Source organism: Poecilia latipinna, unplaced genomic scaffold (genome assembly GCF_001443285.1).
Source record: "Poecilia latipinna isolate Pla-1442-1.1 unplaced genomic scaffold, P_latipinna-1.0 Scaffold1648, whole genome shotgun sequence".
NCBI lineage: Eukaryota > Metazoa > Chordata > Actinopteri > Cyprinodontiformes > Poeciliidae > Poecilia > Poecilia latipinna.
The window spans coordinates 168,006-191,381 of record NW_015114264.1 but is presented as its reverse complement, the minus strand read 5'-3'; the positions used below and the strand labels follow the sequence as shown (position 1 = coordinate 191,381).

Below are 23,376 nucleotides of genomic sequence, written 5' to 3'. Positions count from 1 at the left end.
AATGGTACTGAAACCAACAGTACCTTAAATTATTTTTTTTAGTTTTTTTATATTTCATCAAATGTATAATCGTCCTAAAACTAGACATTTCTACCAAGTTCTAATTAATATCAATTGGTCAAAATGTAACTTTACTGCAGAGCAACACTGGACACAGTTCAACAGTAGATCAGTTCAAGGGATAATAAACGTTTGAAGTGATAACTTCAAAAATATCAGCGCATTAATCCAAATGACCAAACTATAGGCCAATTCTTTGAAGTGATATCAAAAGCGAGAAATGAAGCCATAAACTGTAAATCCCAAAGTGAAGGGTTCACAGAAATACAGAGTACAGTGTAAATTATTAAAGATGACGCAGACATAAACAGTTCCAGTGCTTTAGTGAAAACTTTAGGGGAATTTGACCTTGGTGTGAGAAAAAAAAGGGTCATGAAAAAGGGAGACCATATTCAAAGATCAGAAGTGTCATCTAAGTGAGATGGCATGGAGATTATTTCATCTAAGGCAAATGGCACATGCATTATAATTCCACGCTGCAACATTGACCTTGAGTAAGAAGGGTGGAGGGTGTTTCTGCTCATCCAGAAAAAAAGAAAAAAATCTGAGGAATGCTGTGAACAGACAGGGCAGAAATGAGATTTAATTACACAGGAAGAGCCATTTCTATAAAAGTTTGACATTTTACTAAAAGACGGTACCTGAAAGTTATTGAAGTTATTTAAAATGCTGTGGATGCGAGCCACACTCAACACTCCCACAGCCACAGGTCGACAACAGAAAGAGCAGAAGGCGTAATATATGAGAAATCCACAGCCACGGGAGATTGAAGGATTTCTCAAGCGTGCATGAAAGAATCAAAGCAACTCTAAGAGGTAAGTTTCTGATGAAAAGCAGGCTGGACAAACAGAAACACTTCAGCTGAGAACAAAATGCTCCAAATGTTGTGAAGATCTTCAGATTGAGTTGTTGGCAAAAAAAAAGTTGGCCGTTAACTAACTAGCCGTTAGCTTCCAACACTCCGAGGAATTGTGCTTTTAACAAATGTAATATGACACTTTTACCAATAACTTCACAGAATGTGTTCGATATTTAAACATAATTTATTGTACTCAAATCTAACGCTACCAAGTTTTCAAGAGCTAACTTAGCTTAGTTAAGTTAAGCTATCTCAGCTAAGTTGAAAGCTAACTTTTAACTTATGTTAATTTTGCTTATTTAAGTTAATTTAGTAAACTTAAAAGCTAATTTTTAATTTAGCTGACTTTTAACTTATAGCTAGGTAAACTTAAGTCTAAGTTAAACTAAGTTATCTTAGCCGAGTTATCTCAGCTTAACTTAAATTCTAAGTTAAGGGGAGTTAGCATAGCTTAACTTAAATGGCATTTACTTTAATTAAGCACAGGAGTTAGACAGCGTAGTCTCCAGAAGTAATAATGTATTTGTAGATGGGATATACTAAGTAAATGTCCAGCCAACCTACACTTCTACATTGTAGTCTTTGCTTTCAGCACTCACCCAATAGGTTGTCCTTGACACTCACTAGCATCTTTTCATTGCTTTTTCAAACCATAAGCAGCCACTATAAAATCATCATCAACTATCAGATTAAAATGGGTCTAATAGTACGCAGATGCATGAAAAGCCTAATTATTGTCACATTTCTCATAGATGTATTGATGTATAGAATAATGAGTGCAGGAAATTATAAATTATATCCTTTAATGGTGTTGGTGGGGATTACCTTCTTTAATAAAGCAGGTAGGGGCAAACTTTAGACACCCTGCCTATCACACTTACATTGCTGAACAGCTAAAACTGTCTTTGTTGTATTGTTTTCTGTGGTGGCAAAGTAACAAGATAATTAGTATTTGTAGCAAACAGTGGGTGGGAATGTAATCTTCCATTTCTCTGCACAGTGACTGAAATTACTTTGTCAGTGCTTTAAATGCTACAACACAGCTAGAAATTGAAATTGAAACATTTACTACCACATATGGAGCATATTCACTTTTCAAAGGACAAGATTAAAACCTGCTCTGGATTGTGATAAACTTATGGTTTTATAACTAATGTCTTAAATTATTTCCTTATGTAGCCAACTACTCAGGGTTAATACTTTTACACTAAAGTCTGAAGGTTTTTAGGAAAGTGAGATGGAAAGTGGTGAAATAAATTAGCTTAGCTTAACTTAGAGGACTGAGAAATGCTTTACAAATGTTGAAGACAAAAAGATCCCACTGCCTGGTTAAGGTACACCAACTTAACCCGCTACATTTATAACCTGCTCACATCAACAGGAAACATGAAACATTTAAGTCCAGCTAAAACAATTTTTTTGCTACCTCTTCAACTGTTTCCTAGCAACAGCAAGTTGATGGTAAGACTCCTGAAAGTTGTTGCTTCAGGCTGTTCAGCTTGAACATTTGCAGCACAAAATTTCTATCTGTGAATCTTAAGTTTGGGTTTCCTCATCTATGACCAGATGTTGCACACCAACAGTAGGAACCGTGTGGTTCCTACTTTCGCATTCTTGTTTGTGTAGATTTATTATATGAAAACAATATATTCTATTTTTTTACTATTACTGAACTGCAAACTTCGCAGTATAATAAATCAGTGTTAATAAATAATTAAGTGTCACAACCTTGCCCGAAAAATAGTTTAGTTTCTGTTTCTGATATTGGGTCTCTTCACGACTGAACACACAAATGCACTGGTTCTGTTTTATGGTCTGGCAAAGGTAAATTATTTGTATACCTTACAGTTTCTTGGCTCTTGACATGAATGAAGACACCGGGTCAGTGTTGGCCACGATTCAAAATATCAAGCAAATAAAGTCAGAGCAAGAGGAAAGTTTAAGACAAAGATATTGTAGCACGTTCACAGCACACACCATTTCTTGTGAGCCTCATCAAGCTAGCACATTAGATACGTCACAGCCAAACATTAGCGATTCAGTAAAATCAGATCCAATCATTTAAAACTTCAACAGGAAGCAATTGTTTCTCAACAGCCGAGGCAAAGCTTAGAACAAGAGGCTAGTTTTTTTTTTACCAAATGTAGGTTGTTGTTGACAAAAATCCTTCTCGTTGGGCTAGCTTACTAGCTAACACATGTTTATAGGCTACAAGCTTTTAAGAAACCTCCCACACTTTTAAATTATTATCATTTTAGTATTCTGGAAGGAGAAAACACACTGGCTGACAAGATATGAACGACCTGGAGGCCAAATTAAAATACCATCACAGGCTAACTGCTAACGATGCTAAAACTGGTATCTGCTTCCTATGCAAGTTAACTACTCACACTTTACCTTATAAAAGATGTTTGTTTTTTTAAACTGTGATCTATGAAATTTTCAATATTTGTACAAATAACAGAAAAGTGAATTTGTGAAAAATGCAGCATAAATCAGAACTTAATTTGTTCTTGTGAGTCCAATACCACGTTCCATTTCGTTACATTAACAGTCAAGTTTGGTTAACATTTTTGAAGTGTTACTGCATACACTGTTATGCCTTGAATAATTTGATTTAAATGAGAAATGTTGGTTTTGAAACATTTTTTTTTACCTGAAATCCTTACAAAGTCAATGTTTTCAGTTCCACCTGTAGATGACACTTCTCAAAGTATTTTGCATGCAGATTTCTAGCTATATTAAGTAAATAACCTTTCTAAAATGAAACAGGTCTTGTGTACATGTAAAATAATTAATCTATTTAAATGAATCACTAACTCAGATGGTTTTCCTGCGGTGGGTGAGCCGTGTCGCTGCCTCTCGCTTTATTTTAGTTCTGTCCTACAGCTGAAAGCTTCCACTCCAATCCTGCTCAATAACACTCAAAGCACAGTTTTACCAGATGAAAGTAGCCTGAGAGCTCACACCAGCATGGACACAAACGCAAAGACTTACATTTCCTTTGTTTGTATTGCAGCCAAAAAAAAAAAAAGGTTGGAACTGAAACCTCTTTTAGTTGAGAGTCAGATTTGAAATAGATCCAAGCTGGAAAGCATAGTAACCAGAAAACAGAGCCAGAAGGCTGTCTGTAATTTACCTGTTATTAGAGCTTAAAGGAAAGTGGAAACTGGTATCGACCACTAAGAGTCTGATTGCTGTATCTTAAATTTTTTGTTATTTTTCTTCCTTTATGTGTTTTTTGTCCTTATTGTTCTGAAAAAGGTGGAAACATTTCCATAATTTAATTTGATTGTATTAGAGAGGGGAGCATTTCTGCAAACTAAACATGTTTGGATAAAAGTTATATTCTTCCACTTTCAGCTTTAATTATTTTTAAACTTATAAGTGTTTTTTATTTTAACTTATAAATAAGAAAAACTTGACTTATAATTGTTACTATTGATTGAAAGTATCACTAAAAAAATATTGTATGACTTCAAATTTTATATCTAAATGGTTTATAAAATTTAAACTTGATATCAAATTTGAGACTGAAAAACTACTTATTTTAAATAAGCTTGTGTAATGCTTTTAATCTGATCTATAAAAAAAATGCATACAAAAATTAAACATTGTTTTACACATGAGAATTGTCCCATCTGTTTAAAAACAGCAAATATTTATCAAGATGTGTCCAATAAAGCATAAAATTTAAAACCTTTGGGACTTTGGGTTTTGTCTTATTTTAGAATTTGTCATATTTAACTAAATAGTTTAAATATTCCTTGTGGTTTTGTTCTGTTTCCATTTCATATGTATTTCTATTCTGCTTTGAGTTGAAATCTTTATTTACCGTTTATAGATCTCTGTAGCATGAGAGTGTTTTTACTCCTAACTTGTATTTGTGCTGGTGTTTACTGCTGTCAGTGTCTGTTTCCAGCAGAAATGCCTCTTGTGGTTTAGTATTTTCACTCCTTCTAAACTTTAGTTTTTGCAAGTTCTTGAATGTTCTTTTTTTTTTAAATGATCCTTTTTTATTTTTACCCATTTTTCCACCTACTTCCTGCCTGCATTTGGGTCTAGATCTTAAAAATGTCATAAGAAAAACAGTTTTTATTTATCTTTTAGTCTTTTCTTTAAAAGTGCCAGAATTAATAGTAAAGCTTTAATATATAACATGTTATCTTCTAAAAGTACCATTACAGCTGGCAATAACATTCTGTGCTTCGTCTTTAAAGATTGAATTAAAGTAGAACCTATGAAAGCTACCTGTGCTGATTTTTAGGTGAAATCTCATTAAAAATAAGAGTTAAACAAAATTCTGAAAACAAAAACTACAGGATTCAGATGAACGAAAAATGCAAATTCAAACAAAAAGCCACAGAGGCATAAAGGGGAGAAAAGGGAAACAGAAGCTACAGCGATCAAGCAGGATGGAGAAAGATGGAGAGAGGAAATGAAAAGTGACGGAATGGTGGAGAAAAAAAGAGGAAATGAAGAAGAAGAGACTGTGTCTGTTTAATGACACTTTATTACATTTTGATGCGCCCCTTAATCAGATCTGCTGCTGCATAGGCCTGATTAATTGATCTTCCCTGAATTAGTGACTGAATTTGGCTCTGATGTGTTTACATAACGCTCAGCCATGACAGATGGTTCACCTGCATGCATCTAATCAAACATTACAACATGACAAGCTAACAGTGGTGCTATTACGCAGCTCCTTCTTTAACTCATTTCATTTCTAACCACAGGACTGTTATTTAAAGCTGCAGTATGTAACTTTTACAAAAATTTTTTTTTTGCATATTTGTTGAAACTGTCACCATGACGCATATTTTGCTGTGATAACGCTGATCATTTTCATCCAGGTCCATGCCGGGTCCACGGCCATTCTGTCCTACATTAGCAGTTCTCCAAAGCAAATATGTGTTCATAACTGTAAAAGAAAAACAAACAAAAAAACTGGAAAATCTGGCTTAATTTTATCCAGTTATCCACTTACAAAAATCATAAAAAGATAATGGTAGCCAAGATCTGTATGAGCCTGCAGAGGTCTAATGGGCTGAAACCAGCTAATTCAATCACAGAAGTATCGATATCTGCAAAACCTGAGAGCAAAGAGCTCTTACAGGAGAGCAGGTGAGACGAGGCAGCCTCATTAAATATTCATGACACGCCCAGAAACAGCAATTAAAACCGTTAATTACAAAGGAAAAGGAAGTTATTCTGAACTCTGCAGCAGATGAGATTATAATTTAGAGCTGAGCATAACGGAAATCAATGTCCTATTTCCTATTTTAGCTATTTACTGGTAGGCAGCATTTTAACCTGGATCCAGCTGAAATAATCCAGTGATGTATTAGTAGGATTTCTTTCTCTGGATCATGAATACATGAACCCACAGCTCAGCACAAAGAGACTGGTTTATAATTTCACAAGTTAGTCCTTCTAAGAAATCTGTGTCACAGACTGGGAAAAAAAATCTTACTTTAATGACAACATAGATAATCTTACTTTAATACTGATCATAGATCATTTTAATCTTTAATTTTTAATTCATAGTTCCCTGTGATTTCTGGTTTTTCTCCCAGCTTTCACCTCAATAGTGACTAAATGTGTGATGTGACTCTGCAGCTCTTTAAAATTCCATTGATGATTTTAATGTGTGATATTAAATTTTAACATGATCTCAACCACGTCTCATAATCACGTGTAGTTCAACATTAATTTTTCTCTATTGGTATATCTTTTACTTTTGCATGTTCCCACCCTAAATTCTCTTGTCTTATATTGTAAATCAGAAAAATATAAATGTCTTCTGCACCTGCAGAGGAAATCTGAACTCAGGTTTAGTTTCACTTTATGCAGATGATCTAATGCTTTTTATTTAAAACCCCAAAATTTATTTACTGTTTGCTGCCATTATCCAGTTTGGTTGCTTCTCGTGTAATGAAGCAAACTTGCATAAATAGGAATATTTTCTTTTAAATGAAGAAGTGCATAAACCTTCCCGGTCTGATCTCCCCTTATAAAACTGTCAGAGTACAATGGACCTGCACCTGTTGGCCATTCAGAATTGATAAATTCGCCTAATTGCATATTTCTCTTCTGAACGTAACTCCAAATAAGTCGTAGTAATCCATTCAGAGATTTATTCGTAGAGCAAATTTAAAATATTCAAAAGAAAATAAAACTTGACCTTATTGTTTTTTGTTTTTTTGTGGCTAACATTCATCCCTTTTTTTTATAATTCTTGAACAGCTGCTGCAGCCGCAGAAAACACCATAAACTGTCAGCTCTGTTATCCATTCCACTTATTTCTACTGTCTCTTCTCTAATCTGGACAGACAAAGTGTAAAAAAAAAACACACAACTTCAGTTTTCCCTCAGGTAACATCACTTTTAAACGTTGGCCAATTTGTCCTCCTCAATCTTTTCTTTGTGTCTTATCCTCTGGTGGTCAACAAGCTCTTCGGTGTGACCTTCTAAGAAAAGAGAAACTCTTCTCAATCGATATCTGCCAGTAATGATTGCTGGGGCCAATAGAAACGGCCAACTGAGCTGACAGACTAAATCAAGGGGAGAAAATTCTGGTCCCCGACGGCCAGACGCTGGCACGTTTTAGACGAGTCTCTGCTCTTACACACCCGAATCACATTTAAAGAGGCAGTATAATGTGATTTCCAGGAACACAGTGCCATTTTATAGAACGATCACGTCACCATGTCACTTTCGCATGCCATACATGTCAAATATGACTTTGTAATTTAACAGACTGAAATTGGGCCTCTCTCCCTTCAGGAAGTCCTCACAGCACCGCTCCTCTGTTAGCCTTTAAACAATGTTTTCACCAGCGTTTCACCAAGAAGTAGCTGATATGATGAGCTTAAAGATCCGACCATCTGAGTAATGTTAGTATGAAGTATCGCTACTCTTGGTTGAATAAGATGTCTGGATATTCTACCCACTGTGAGAAGCTTCACTGAATGAACAAAACTAGTTTTAGCCAAAATTACACCAGACACTTTTACAGTTTGTTAAGGTGAAACCTCTTGTTTCTGTACAAGCTTTGTTATTCTAATATAATTTTCTATCTGCTGAGCCTTTTGGAGGGAACCTGAGACCCATAAACACAAAACAAGTCTGACAAAAAACACCTGCTACTCCAAGAGCGTAGCAAAAAAATCCAGCTTTACTTCACCGTGTTGCTTTTACATTGACTCTGCAACACTGGTGAGACATTGTTACTTTGTACTGAGATGTAATAAGAACAGGTCTGCTGCATCTTCAACATAAGCTTAGCAAGTTTCCACATGCCATACCTTACATGTACTATTAAAACACCATTTTAAATATCTCTAGATTCTCAGCAGAACAATGCACAGTCACGACACGCTATATCTGGGGATCCAGTTGTGAAAGGAAGGGTGAGTACGTGACGAAAACCCAAAATGGGCACAGAGACAACATGCTAATTCCATGCAGATTGGAATTAGCACGCCAGGGTTCAAATCCCTCGCGTAGGATCTGAACCCTGGATCTTCTTGCTGCAAGGCATCAGTGCCGACCACCTCAACACCGTGCAGCATAAAGCACAGCAAGACTTGAAGAACTGTTCATACTATTAAAAATTTATTCTGCCAAAAGAAGAAAACATTGACTTTCCCTCTTTGAGAAAGAAGTGTCTACCTTATTTATTTATAAAAAAACTTTCTAAATAAAAAGTAGTCTTATTATAGCTATTCCCAAACCCCATTAGCTGCAGAGATAAGGGGAAGGTGAGCTCAGTTTTTGGTTTGAACATTGAGAGAGAAAAAAGAACTTTCATATTTTGGTAAGTTCTCCAAAGGGGGAAAACAGATCGAACTAAAAGTACGCTCAGCTGTAATTCTCCGCTCCTGGTCTAAACTAGAGGGGAGCAATGTTTTCCTCGTTCCTACTGAGGCATCAGCAGACGGTAAGAATACTCCTAACATCACTGCATGTCCTTGAGAAAAAACATTAACATTTTCTTTTTCACACAAGAAACCGAGGAATGAAAGAAAAGCAGCTTAACTTCAAACAGCACAGAACTTTCTCACACAGCAGATACATGTGGGGAAAGCAAATCCAGCTAACTTCAGGTCGCCTCTTAAACAGGAACTTGGTTTTGAGTTCAACCAGAGTCTGCAAGTTGAACTGTGGAAAAACTGAGGGGAGCAAGCCAAAAAATATGAATTACAGATATGATTTATGGGATTTCCTCGTTCATATCTCATAATTTAGTATAGCTTTTTGTTATAAGTTAAAGAAGAGTTGATGTTCAAGCCAATATATATGGGAGCAGGTGTAGAAAGCAAACACACACTAAAGGTAACAAGTTGTTTCTACACGTTATGGTCTAAGATACGGACAAGGTATTTATCATATAATTTATCTTGTATCATTTATCATGAACATTTCTTATAATGATAAGAGTCCTGATTTATCGTTGTAGCTATAAATTTCAAATAATGTTGTTTAAAAAGAAATAAAATTGTCGGAAAAGTTACTTTTACTATTTTACTATCAATAAAGTTACAAAGTTAAACAGCTACTTAAAAAAGACGCAACTGATCTTAAATAATCATTTTTATCAATGTAAATAGTAGAACAATAAAGCTCTAAGGAGAGTTTCTGTAGATTCCAACAACACAAATTTAAGACTTTTCAAGACATTTTTAAGATCATCATGAATGGAATTTAAGACTTACATCTTCAAAGAAACGTATGAACTTTGTCCAGCCAACTGGCAATAAATTTCCACTAATGCAAAAAAGCTAGCTGGCTAGTTAGCACTAGCCTAAGTACCCAATTAAAAATGTCTTGTGAGAAAAAAATATACAGAATATACGATTAAGTGGTCGTGCGAAGAATAAATTTAAGACCTGTGATTGACATATTAAGGGCCAACTTAGTTTAAATAAGTAAATAAATTTAGGACATTTTCAGGCCTTATTTTTTGATACAAAAATTTAAGACTTTTTAAGTCCGTATCATGCTCCCCTTGTTCAAGGTGCAGAAAAGTAACACATCTCTTCACTTACTGTTCCTGCAGGAGGAAGTCCACGTTCTCTGAGGAAATCTGTCCGGTTACAGGATGACAGAACGACGTGCTCCTTTGGTTATGACTGAAGAGACACAAGAGAGAAAGAGATGAAATTAGCAAACCCCTGAGGCACAGTAAACACTGAAGGCATCCTGCTATATTTGTACCCTCAACAATTAGAACCCCTTATCAATCTCTCCACCCTGACAGGCCTTGGACTATGACTTTTCCCAGCCCAGTGTTGAATGTGAGGCGGTCGACTACAGACCCCCTCTTTGCCCCCCTCCCAGCCACCCGTCCCGCCTGCCCTGCGAGGCGCAAAGTGTTGGGCTCAGCACAAACGGCAGAGCGTTCAGGCGTGGGCCTCCATCGGTCATTCAAAAGCCTCAACCAACTGGACTGAGTAAACAACACCAAGCGGTGCGGACTGTGTGTGTGTGTGTGCGTGTGTGGGTGTGTGTGTGTGCGTGTGTGTGTGGGTGTGCGTGTGTGTGTGTGTGAACATCTGAGTGTGTATCCACTTGAATTATTGAATAGAAGTTAAAAAAAAAAGAAACCGTCAGCTCATTAGCTTGTCTGTTTTAATTATAGCTCCATGTGTTTTGGCTCTTAAATCGCGCTAGCAGCAGAAGAGCTGTTTGGTTGTCACCAACAGAGCCACAGACCTAATAATGGGAGGCAGCGGGTCCACTCAGCGAAAACAAACTGGTGAAAGGTTTAGAACCACTCCAAGGCTCGGTTAGCAGTCAATAGAAAGCACTGCTCGTGCTGCAGAGAGTTGTGTATGATGTAGCGGAAGAACGAAGCCTACGGCGGAGCGCGGGTTTTTCCCAGGAGAGCCGAAACGCATCCCATAACAGGGACACACAGTGACACCGTTAGCTCCCAGGCTAAAAGCAGCCTGTCACACACAAGAAGAACACACAACCTGTTAGGCTGTCTGCTCGGCTCATACTGCCGGCAGCAGCAGGTGTTTGAGGTTTAACCAAAAGTAAAAAACCTCCTAAATGTGTTTACATTTAGCCATTTACGTTAGTTTTCATCTGTAGTGCCTCAAGGTACAATCAAAATTAATACAATATATTACAGTGCAATATGGGCAGCTTAAGATTCAACTTAACAGAGAATAATAATGTTTATGTAAAAGGAGCATATCAAGTTACAAAATTAGAAAGAATAAAAAGCCATGAAGCACAAAAGTTCACAATAAAAACAGTACATAAAAAATAAGAATCACATGACTACAGTTCTCTGATCAACCCTTAAACTTTTCACAGTACAAAGAAGGTAATAAAAGCGTGTCCGATTTGAGCCGATATCGTATCGGGTCAAAATTGGTATCAGCCAATACTCGAAGCTGCGATATTGGTATCGTATCGGAAATGAAAAAGTTTTATCTGGACGACCCTAATCTCTGGCTCCAGCCAAGTGATAAAATATGGAGAAAATGTGAAAAGGAATTTTCAAGACTTGCCACAAAATCATAATTAAAACTTAGATCAGAACTTGAATTGGACCATTCTAATACATGAATGTGCTCTGAAGAATAATTTCAATCTCATCTGATCAACATTGCAGTCAACAATACCACGACTTGTGGAAAACCTGCAAATCAAACATCTGTCAACAATGGCTTCTTCTTGCCACTCATCCAGATTTTTCTGCATTTCTCGCAGTTCCCCCACCAACAGACTCTCCCATGTTGTCTGGAATGAAATAAAATACACGTCTAAGTTTTGGTCCCATCAATTAGCACTTACTGTAAAACCTGACGGATGAAATGTCCCTGGTTGTTCTCAGTATTAGGCCATTTATCCAGCAGCATAAATCTTAACTGTGTGTTTGAACTCAATCATTAGTGACATAATTTCACCATCTAGACCTCTGGCCCTGTTCCCATTTACACATGTATGTTTAAAAACCAGTCGTAAAAAGTATTGACAGAACAGCATGAAGAGCAGCAAAGCGTTACAGCGAAGCAGCTTTCAATCAACACTGGAGGAGTCATGACTCACGATGACTTTGCTACAGGAGGAGTGTAATAAGACGAAACAACCACAGTATGCGTACGCTGCCACGGTTCACAGGGGAATATGTTCTGTGTTGTACCATAACAGGAATCACAGCCACAAACATCAGATGGCGAGTTATTAATTACCTGAACAGGAGAGGGGATTAAAATCAATCAGCTTTGGCATGAAAGGAATAACAAATTAAGCCGACGGGCCTCAGAGTGGTGAGTTCTGACTGATTCGCTCCCCAGGCGGAGCTGCAACGATTCCCACAGCCGCAGAGTTGGTGTACATTCAGATAAATGCATTGTGGTGCAGTTGGTAGCGCTGCTGCCTTGCAGCAAAAGGATTACAGGTTTCAATCCCGGCGTGGGTTGTTTCTGAGTTGAGTGTCCTACCCGTGCATGCTTGGGTTCTCCCTTCCCACAGTCCAAAAACCATGACCGTTTGGTCATGGTTTCACACCAGCTCTGTTTAGTCCACTTTAATCCAGCTCCAATCCATTTACCTATAAAAGTCTGGTTCGCTTGGGGAGATGTGAATGCGCAATCAAATTCTGTTTCGCCCAAAAACCTAGGTCTCGGTTCAGTTGACGTGAACACTGGCTGAGTTTTCATTGACGATGGAATTGCGCAAATTCCATCATCAAATTACAAAAATTAATTTGCTTAATGGAAACAAGGCAATTTCGGAAAAAACTCCCATTTTCTGCTAAATCGTTTTGCGGTAGGATGAGGTGGTTTGTCGTAAAACTGAAACGGAAACACTTGCATCACACGAGTCACGAGATCATCAGCCGGATGTTACTAATACTGACGGAGTGACATGAGTTATCACATGAACAAACTTATTCACGTGATTTTAATTGGGTTTCTTATTTAATGAAAACAACTGAATTGTGAAATTGTGTCTTTTCAACTTTACCGGAATATCAATCAGTCTTGCATATATTTGTAATGGAAACTCAGTTACTGGTGTGGTTCTAGTGCATATGAGAACACCGAGTGGACTGGAGACGCTGCAAAAGCAGGACATGGACTGTAACGCTGGGCATTCTGGGTAAATACAACCAAAACAAACATGAGAGTTTGGCGGTAGTGAGACAAACAGCTCCAGGTATTTTGCCAAAGTTTAAAGAGAAATCCGACAACCACTAAAATCTGATGCTACTGCATTTATGTTTGCATTTTATGAAGAAGAAAGTTGCCTCTCAGTGTCTTCTTCAGAGGTTTTTATGTTGCTGCCTTCAGTGGTTTTTGGTGCAGCGCCACCACAGGCGAGGAGAGGAACACAGTTCAGTGTGAAAGAGAACTGCAGCAGCTGAAATGTAAGAAACGGCTCAGCTTTGGTTCTCAATCAAATCAAGGAGTGAATACCTTTTCACAGACCTGTACAAAGAGGCACTCACCTTAAGTTGTGACTTTTTTACCTAACCCTAAATGACCTGTACCAGTAACAATAAATACCATTCAATTCATTCCATTGTACATCGTAAATATCAGTTAGATTTAGTGGTGATGATAGATGTGATACACTTTCATTTACACCCCAGTGTCAGAACTAATAGATGGATTCAGAATTCACAGAGATCTTTTGAAATTAAAAGCTATGTGTCAAAGCCATTAACTCCGCTCGCCGGTCCGTAAACAGATAAAGAGGAATCCATCATCGCTGATATCAAGCTCACTCCAAATCCCCCCGTTAACACAGCAGTAAATCTAGATATCGATCTCGCACATTCGCACACAGGCCTGTTTGTTTGTGAGCCTGAGTGCGGTAACTGTTCCCTTAGGAAGCTGATGAAGCTCATGTCAGATTGCTCACCCTGAATGGGAACAGCGCGTAAGGTATCCTAAGAGGCTGTGATTTCATTCTGCAGTGAGGTTTGAAATAGTCCAAGACATTATAGACGTGACAGCATCATTTTCAGGGGAACAGAGGCGATGACGACCTCTGGTGTAATGAAAACAGGCTGAAACCAATGCTGGAAGGGTCACCTGGGGTGGGGGAGGGAGGCTTTCAGCCGCACAATTTATCACTGGAAATGAAAGAGATGTTCACAATGTACCTTCCATCCCCGTGTCCTTTAGCTGGTTGTGGCATAAAAACATCTGTGATTAAATCTTGCCCCATTTCTTCTGTCAGTTGCTGAATTTGACGTGAAAGAGCTTTGAGACAGGAAGGGAACTGTGAAAACCTGGAGGTGTGAAGGTGGGACTGGTTGCTTTCAGTCGGGTACACAGAGCGCCAGCAAACTCCATCGCTAACTCCACCTTACAGCTGATTTTGATGGGCATGTTAGTGCAAAGACACTTCATTTTTAGTCTACTCTGCATCCCTAGGAGCAAACATGGAGGAGTAGAATTCAATCTTTATGCTCCAATATATGGAAAAAAACCTCCAGAAAACTGCACAACTGCTGAAACACTGACTTTCTCTAAATCAAGGCTGAAACTCCACCTGTCTAGAGTCGCCTTTGATTCATGATAACTGGGACGTTGATCAATATATTTGATGTGCATTTGGCTTTATGACAAAATTTTATGTTAACCACATGTTTGGAACAAACATCCAGAAAACTGCAAAACAGCTGAAACACTGAGTTCCTTTAAATCAAGGTTAAATATTAATCTGTTTAGAGTTGCTTTCAACCCATAATCACTGCTACATTGACCAGCATATTTGATGTATATTGATAATTTATATGAAGGCATTTGATAAAATGTAATGTCTGTTACTGGTTTCTCAACTGGTGACTGTTTGGTGTTTTCATTTTTGCGTCTAAAGTACTTTAAACTGCTATTTTGATTAAATTCTGTACAAGTCTATGCAAATAAGCTTGACTTTAAAAAAAACCTAAAACTCTACGAAAGTTTCAGGATACTGAACTATTTCCTCCAAATGGATAATAAATAAAAACCTGAACTGAATTCAGATGGTCACAATTCCACACATACAGACGACAGTGTAATCAGAAGTCATGTATACAGAGCAATTAGTTTTGGATGCGAAGCCTCCAGTCTCGCAACATTGGTAGAATTTCAGCAGGTCTGTTTATCCTGCTCTCAGCTGCAGCCGACAGCTGCTCTCAGGTTGACACAATGACAATGTGCATCAATGTCTGCATTTAAAACAGTTACTTTTAATTTCACAGCACCCTGAAGCACTATGAACACTTAATTTATGAGCCATCGTTTTGAGTTGATTGTTATAATATGGTTACAAACACATTTTTAACACATTATAAGAGGTAATAAATAAGCTTTTAATGCTAATATTGATTAGAAATTCAAAAGTATGTTTAATATGTTTTTCTTTTCCCACAAGCATTATGAAAGTAGCTTAACTAGGTGGAATCTACTAATATGCTGAAACTGGGGAGGAGCAAATTGACATACTGTAAGCTGTTACTAAAACTATACGACATAATGAGCCCTCCTGATGAACGGCCTTAATTATTTATATGAGCAGCAGAGGCCACACTACTGACTGAAATGAGGCTGCTCTTGAGTAAAATGGGATCCTGTCTTTCTTTAGCATTTGGAGCAGCTAGCAGTCTGTGGGGATATTCCTAAATCGTAAATATACCCCACTTTGACTCAAAGTTTTCCAACAGGATGCAATTATTTTTTTAATCTAGCATGTACCATGATAGATTAAAGAAATGTGAAAACTACAACTAACAGTTGAAGTGTTCAGACGTCCACTGAACAATTCCTCTCAAAGGCAAAGGTACATTTTTGTGACCGCGGACGTGAGCCGATAGCGTTGAAAGTCACATGAATGCTCAATGTGTCTGCTGTTTCCTGACAGTTGTGTGGTGGCAGCCCATCAGGGCTGCCACCACACAACTGTCCTCATCAGCTTCCTATTGTCCTTTTGGATTGTTGCAAATGAAGGAATTTGTAAAGAGAAAAGTAGGAAATCGGTACACTTGACTACAAAATCTCAGCCGTCTGCGGACAGTGGACAGTCCACAGAATACAAACAGTACGCCTGAGCATGTGGGAGCAAATGTGTACATGCTCAAGAGGAAACTGCGGATAAAAGAGGAAAGGTCATGTTAGTAGTTTGGCAGTATTTTGGGTTTTTAAAACAAAAAGCTTAATAATCATCGATATCAACTGATATGTAATACTTATATTGTGATATGCATCACCCTGCCATAGGACACTCTGACATAGAAATCAAGCCCAGATCCAAAGAAACACCTTCATGTTCCTGCAGGTGTAGCTGGTTCATAAATCAACCTGATGTTAAACAGTTTTGCATGTAAAGACTTTCCTGCTCTTTGCTTCAATGTAACTTAAAGCAAAGTCTCGGTTTCTAACCATCCGATTCATTATTTTGTACAGCGAGGGATGTAAACACAAGAGTCTGGATGTCTACCCTTGAAGATCAACATAAAAACTAGTTATAAAAAAACAGTCAGACTTCAGACATGGTGACTCATCCTTGTGTTGTCGTATCATCCTTTCACAATGAGACTCACCCACGGTTGTGATGTGAGTTTCATAAGACCATATCAAAAAAGGAGATATAAAATCGATGAGCCATGGCATTTAAATTTGAACCAATCACAGACAACCAAACAGGCTGTTTAGACAAAATGACTCATTAGGCTGTGATGAGGAGAAAAGGCACTTATCCACAGTTTCATTCATGCAGCTTTAAAACTGTTCGTCTCCTATTTTTATTGAACTTTATTTATCAGATAAGCTCCCCTGTGGAGGTGGCAGACTCAGTAAAAGTCAAGCTTAGCGTCAGGGAATCCCACTGAGCCTTCTTCTCACTACGCGGTCTTGACCACTGTCAACTCAAGCAATGACCCGTTGACCCCGCAGACGTCCAGATGACATTTATGAGAGACGGGCTGTGCAGGTTTGGAGTTTTAAGAACACCCTGCATATGGTAAAACCTACGCAGCTTAAAGGGGCAGCATTATGTGTTTTCTAGCCACATATTGACATTGTTGATGACAAGCAACTATGTGACCTTAAGTTATTGTAAAAATGATAACATATATGATTTAAAATAAATTTGACTTTGAACACCTTGGAGTACTGTCTCTTTAAGAAGCTCCTGGTCTTTCTCAAACTCCGCCTTCAGGAAGTCATCACAACGTTGCTCCTCTATTAACCCCTTAACAACGTTTTTACGTTAAAAAGTAAATTTTACATAACACTATCCATTTATGTCTTTTTTTTCTCATGCAAATACACTCACCTTACAAACATGACATTTATATAATTCAAAAATGTGTCTCTTACAACAAAAGTGGTATTAAAAAGAAAAACTGTATTTTACTTTTGAAATAATTCAGGATGTTTTCTAGGGTCATGAAAATACAGACCAAAATTATAATTAGATCTCAGGACAAAATTATTACAATCCATTCAATTCTGCCACATTTTTGGCAGCTGAAATGTACCAATTAGCCTCAGCGAAATGACCATCTGCCTATCAATACATGGGTCTCTCTACTGCAGCCAAAACACCTGTGAACCGTCAAGCTATGGACTCCAATCGATCCCTGAAAGTGCGCTGAGGTATGCGTCACTAATTAGCCAGACTTGTTTCTCATAGACTGGTTAGAAATCTGGTGCAGGTCAACGCCTCAAATGTGCTTTTGGGCTCCTCCAACCACTGCTGACCTTTGTGGCAGGGCGCATTGTCCTGCTGAAAGAAGCTACAGCTATCAGGGATTACAGTTTCTGTTTTCATGAAAGGGAGCACACGGTCTGCAACAATGGTGAGGTAGGAGGGACGTGTTCAAACTAACATCCGCATGGATGGAAGGACCCAAACACTGCCCAAAAAGATCCCACTGCCCCACCAGTTTACCTTCTTCTTGTGTGTTTGTTACCGGAAAAATAACATAACCATACCCGTTTAATCTCTTTGCTCCACAGTCCAACAATTGAACTTTGAGGATTTACTTGCTGCCTATTATCTCAGTCACTGACAAGACAATAAGGTTTACAGTTTTTAATTGCTACTTTAAAACTTCGAGCAGATCCCCAACAACTTCAAGTAAACACATCTAAAATGCCACGCCTCAACATTCATCATCGACAGCTGGATCACCGTTAACAGCAGGCTACATCTCCATCTCCAAAAGCTGTCGGCTTTTTTTCCCCCTCCGATGTTCAGTAAAATTTATCCTCATATGTGCTGGATTTCACACCCTGCTTTTGTTTTAACAGATGTGTGGCTGACGAAGCGTTTCCGACACGACGTGGAGATGTGAGTGGGCGTCCGCTCGGTCAAAGGTCATGTCTATTTAAAGGGTTCTTAGTTTTGAAGTGTGGAGCGGCAGAGCTCGGTGGAGCGCCGTCCGTGCAGAGTGGGAAAACACAGCAAGGTCATTCCTGCCGAAGCACGCCGAGGATGGTTAACACAGTGCATGAAGAGGCAAAAAATGCTGCTTGCATTTGCAGGATGTTGAGGTGAGAGCGCACATTTGAACTCGAAGCTAATTTTGTTTGTACTGCGTGCAAAAGGTTACATGCACTCAAACACGAACGGCCAAAAATTGAGAGTTTTTCCAGCATCTGAGAGGGAATTAATTCCACAACAAAACACTTAAAGTGTTTTGATTTCACCAGGCTTTAACGCTTTAAGATCAAAGATACACTCAAGGATTGATCTTCGCCCATTTGAAAATGGGCATATATTTGTAAACTTGTTGTCATGCGTGTTGGACCACGGTCCTGTTGCATTTTGTTAAAACATATCAACTGGCTTTAATATTCAGTTTCTTGTTTCTTCCAGACAGTATCGTCTAATGTGCTTATGAATTATTTGGAAACATTGCGATTCAGACAGTATTGAGGGCCTCAATGTGCAGCTCACATAAAGGCAAAAAAATACTTTGATTTCTGGCACTTTTGCAAAAATTGCTACAGTTCAAATTATTTCACAACTAATAAGTGAAAAAGAAATACAACTTCTTTTTTTTTCTCCAGAACTGTGCCTTGGTTATTGCTGCACAAACATATTTTATTTTCATTTCATAAACAGCTTCAGGTCAGTTTCAGGCACACTGAGCCGCAGCAACGCATGCAAACCAAAAAACACAATCCATCTGCTGCTCTTTTTCATTATTATTTCCACGTGTGTGACGGTGAAATTGTTTTCACTTCACCGCCACCAGACTGCACTAAACACACTCTGACAAATTAGAGCGCCAACGCCTGGCAGCTGATCGGCCTGCATCCAACGAGCCGAAAACTTGGATAACGCAGACCTACTCGGCATGCCACAGTGACATGCGCTTTGTTCTGACCACCGGCGCTGCTGGCGCAGAACTACATGAGATAGATGAAGCATGATGAAACGCAGAACTGAAACAAACTCACATATTAAACCTTATTTTCCCCCCATTTACCTGTGTTTGAAGTTTACAGCTTCATGTGAATGTTGCACGAGTTTAGACGCTTTTCCTGTCTGTAACCAGCAGAAGGGTGTGCCAGCATGGTGTTATTACTGGTCAAGGGGTGAAGAGCTGCAACACAATCTGACCACACACACACACACACACACACACACACGCACACGCACACACCCACCTAAATTCCCTGCAGGTCAATGCTGCCAGTAAATTCCTTCCTCGGTCTGCTGAGTGCAAAGTGCAGTAGTAACACACATAGTTCAGCTTTAGACTCTCAGGGTCTTAGTGGCCCCCCTGCAGCACTCAGACCCACACACATGTCACAAACACAAGCGTGTTTTACCGTTTGATTTTCTCAGAGTCCATTTCGTTCTGTCACGCAGCGCCCACCGCTCCGTCTCCGTCGCCCACTCAGGCCGAGCGGCACTCAGAAACGGATCGCTCGTCTGATGTAATGAAGGTGCATCAAGGTCTGCAAAGGTTTAGTCTGAGTCTGGAGTGTGACCGGCGGAACATGAAGGCTGCAGTAAGAACCTACACACACCATGGATCCTGATTTGGATCTAAGTTAGCTTATTAAAAGGGCAATATTATGTAAAAAATAATGTCTGGAGTGTTGCTTTGATTCTCTCATGCATGTTAAAAAAAATCCTTTAATCTTTATGGCAACCATTCAGCTGTGTAAAATGCCTGGTTGGACCTAGCCCCGCCTTCAAGGACAGAGCTCCTCCCCAGAGCTGCAGTTTCTGATCTTCTGCCTCACAGAGCAGCCCTCCTCCACTGGCTAGCTCCTTCAGACTAGCCAGCAGCAATTAGCAAACACCTGGTGGAACTTGCGTTCCTTATAGGAGCTACTTCTCAGTGGAACGCTGGCAAAAACGTTGTTAAAGGGTTAATAGAGGGGCCATGTTGCGATGACTTCCTGACGGCGTCGTTTCAGAAGGAGAAGGAGCTTCTTAAGGATACATAGGCCCAATTTCAAGTAGTTAAATTACAAAGTTTAATTTCTTTTAAGTCATATTTGAGATAGATAGCATTTTTAGAACAACTGAAGGTAACATAGCTACTTGATTGTGCTACAAAATTATACAAATTGTGCCTGAAAAATAAATAATACTGTCCCTTTAAAAACAAAACACCTACAGCTGAAATTAAGCTAGTCATCAAAGGAAACTATCTAGTGTTAAATGCCAAAAAGCAGCAGATTTTAATGAGGCATTTAAAGTCTGGCACACAACAGGATTCACTAAAATGTACAACAACGTGAACCTTAGACACTGTGTGAGATAAAGAGAATGATGGAAGGACAAGGTGGAAAGGCGCAAAACCACCAAAAACCTGACAATAAAAGTACATGATTGAGAAGCCGCTGCTTGACTTTCAACGAAAAAGTCGAGCAGCTTCATATTTGATGAAGGCCAAACCAGAGACCAGTGATTTAAGCTCATGGCTGCTTACAACTCTCTCACAATGATAGGTTATGTCTCCTAATAATTTATACTGACAGATAGTATGAATTACCCATGAACCGATTGCAGTTTTCTCGCCGAGCACCGATATTTAAAAAAGCCAGACTAATTTTGGCTAAAACTGGTCAAATCTGTACTAAAAATTTACAAAAAGTTGCACAGTTGGCAAAAGTAGACTGACTATTGTTAAACACAACCTTCGCTTTATCTTAAACACCGATCTTTCGGCGGATAAGATACCGACCAATTGACGATCGCCCTAAATGAAAGAAATCGGGGCCCATCAGTCTGAGCACCCCTAAAAGTGACCTAAAAATCCCCGCAGACTGCTTTTAGCTGCATTTGCAGGTGTAATCCATCTCCCTCGCTTCATTTTCTACCCACCAGGCTTCCTTTCTAACACCCCCACTGTCTGTTCTTCAAGCAGGGAGGATAGGCGCGCTACCAGAAGGCAGTGCATGACCCAATACGCTCAGCACCCGACTCACAAAGTGTAATTTAGCTCATTAGATCTCAGTGCTTTTATGTTGCCAGGCGGTTCCCCAGCCCGTCTCTGGTTTCAGTGTGACCCAGTAAAAACACGGAGGATCTCCAGCAGCTCGGAGGGGACTGGGTGGGGCCGACGGAGCCATGGCAGCGGCTCAGCGGGCCTGGCTCACTCACAGCGACACGCTGCCAGTAATATCAGAAGGAGAAGCAATTATCACCAGCATTACTAGCTGGAGCGACCTTCTGGCAAAGCTCAGGATGACACAGGGATATGACTGTTACAGCACTTCCTTCCTCTGACACGCACTGCAGAAGCTCGCCTTGGACGAAAAGTTGGAACCGTCGCATGAATAAATGAAGTACAAAAAAAGCCATTGCTGTCAACGCTGAAGTGTTAACGCACACAATCTAAAATGCTTAATGCGTTGATGTTACATAATGCAGATTAATCGCATTACCTGTTTTTTACCTCTCTCCTGCAGAGGGTTACCCAGCGCAAAGCAATGTGTTTCACAGTCTTGTACTGCGGTCAACCAACCTTGCTGTAAAACCAAGCAGTACTAAAGCAGTTTTGATGCAGTTTTATCTTGTCCTAATGAGAATACTGTATATGAGTCAGAGTTTTACTGTTTTTAACATTTTGAGCACTGGGCCATTTTGAATCATGTCATAATTATGTCAGTGTGAAGTTTCCTGTCTGCCAAAAAAGCAGACTCACCTGGTGGTAGAAATAAAGCTGATTGATTGATGACTTATTTCAAACCCTCCTGAACATAAAAACCTAGAAAACTGAGATGTATGGTTTCAGACAGTAAAACATTTTCTTTAACATTTTTTTGAAAATGTGAATTTCTACATTTCAAGCTTACAAAGTTAGGCATAGTGATGAAACATAACTAGTCCGGGCACTAGAATGTGATTAATCTCATTACATTTTTAATCGGTTAACTGGAATAATAAATATACAAAATTACCATCATCCTGTTTATGTAGAGATGTAAAAACCTGAACAATAAGCTAGATGTAAGTAGACAAGGAGCAATCAGTTCAACTGTAGCAGGGCACAAGATTTGAGGGCGCCCCACTAGCGAGGGCGCCAAAATGATGCCGGGAAATTTATTTCTACTCACCATTTTCTGTGGCTGAAAAACTATCACTATATGAACGTTTCATATGAGTCAACATCAATAATAATAATAATAATAATATAAATTATTATTATTTTATTTTTTAGATAACTGAGAGAATGCAATAGGAGTGCCATTACCTTTTCTGTTTCTCAATAGATTGTTGCTAGGTAACCATAGAATGAGTGAGTTAGTTGACGCTAACAACTTAGCTTAGCTTAACATAGATTAGAGCAGAGGTTCCCAAACGTGTCATTGCAGGGGGGGCGCAGGACACCGTCTGGATGAAAAAACAAAACAAAACATGAACACTGTATGCGCTGGGTTTTTTACCTTAGAATGGCCAACTCTCTGTTATTCCTATGTCAATTTGATACAGTAGAGGCTTCCACACTAACCATATTTGTGTCCTCTGTCACTTTTATCAGCAGTTAAAACTGTTTAACCCGTTGTTAACATCTTGTAACCTGTTTTTCCGAGCCGCCTTTAAACGCAACGTGAGCGCTACGACGCTCTCGCTGGGTTTACACCTGTGAAGGAGACCTGCTGCTGCTGTGCGGAGCTACGTAGGTTTGTGTTAGAATCACGGCAGCAAACCAGCAAAACGCAAAGAACTTTTCACAGTTTTTCCCTCCAAACTAACCGACTGAGTTGAGTAAAGCTGTTGGATGCAGGTAATGTTAGCTAAAAGATGACTAGCTAATATCAATACAGAACCTTAAGCTTAACAAGTACCTTGTAGGCTACCGATGTCTATTTTCAGCTACGTACATTCATTTTGCCCCCAAAAAAGTCAATCCCCCCCCCCACCCACACACATACACACACGCGTCTTTTCAACCAGACAGCCATTTGTAATCCATAAGGGGGCGCAGAAAATGTTTGGAAACCACTGGGGGGTTTGAACAGATGCTG

The 23,376-nt window shown here is 39.0% G+C and overlaps 1 protein-coding gene across 9 annotated transcripts in view; it reads right to left on the bottom strand.

Annotated features, from left to right (window-relative positions):
* Window positions 1-23,376, bottom strand: part of LOC106964263 (pleckstrin homology domain-containing family A member 7) — a 147,284-nt gene that overhangs the window by 62,543 nt on the left and 61,365 nt on the right. For all 9 annotated transcript variants that reach the window (XM_015059665.1, XM_015059667.1, XM_015059666.1 and 6 more), the window contains one exon: window positions 9,970-10,053. In XM_015059665.1, the coding sequence (XP_014915151.1) occupies window positions 9,970-10,053 (84 nt within the window). The remainder of the gene's footprint in view (window positions 1-9,969; window positions 10,054-23,376) is intronic.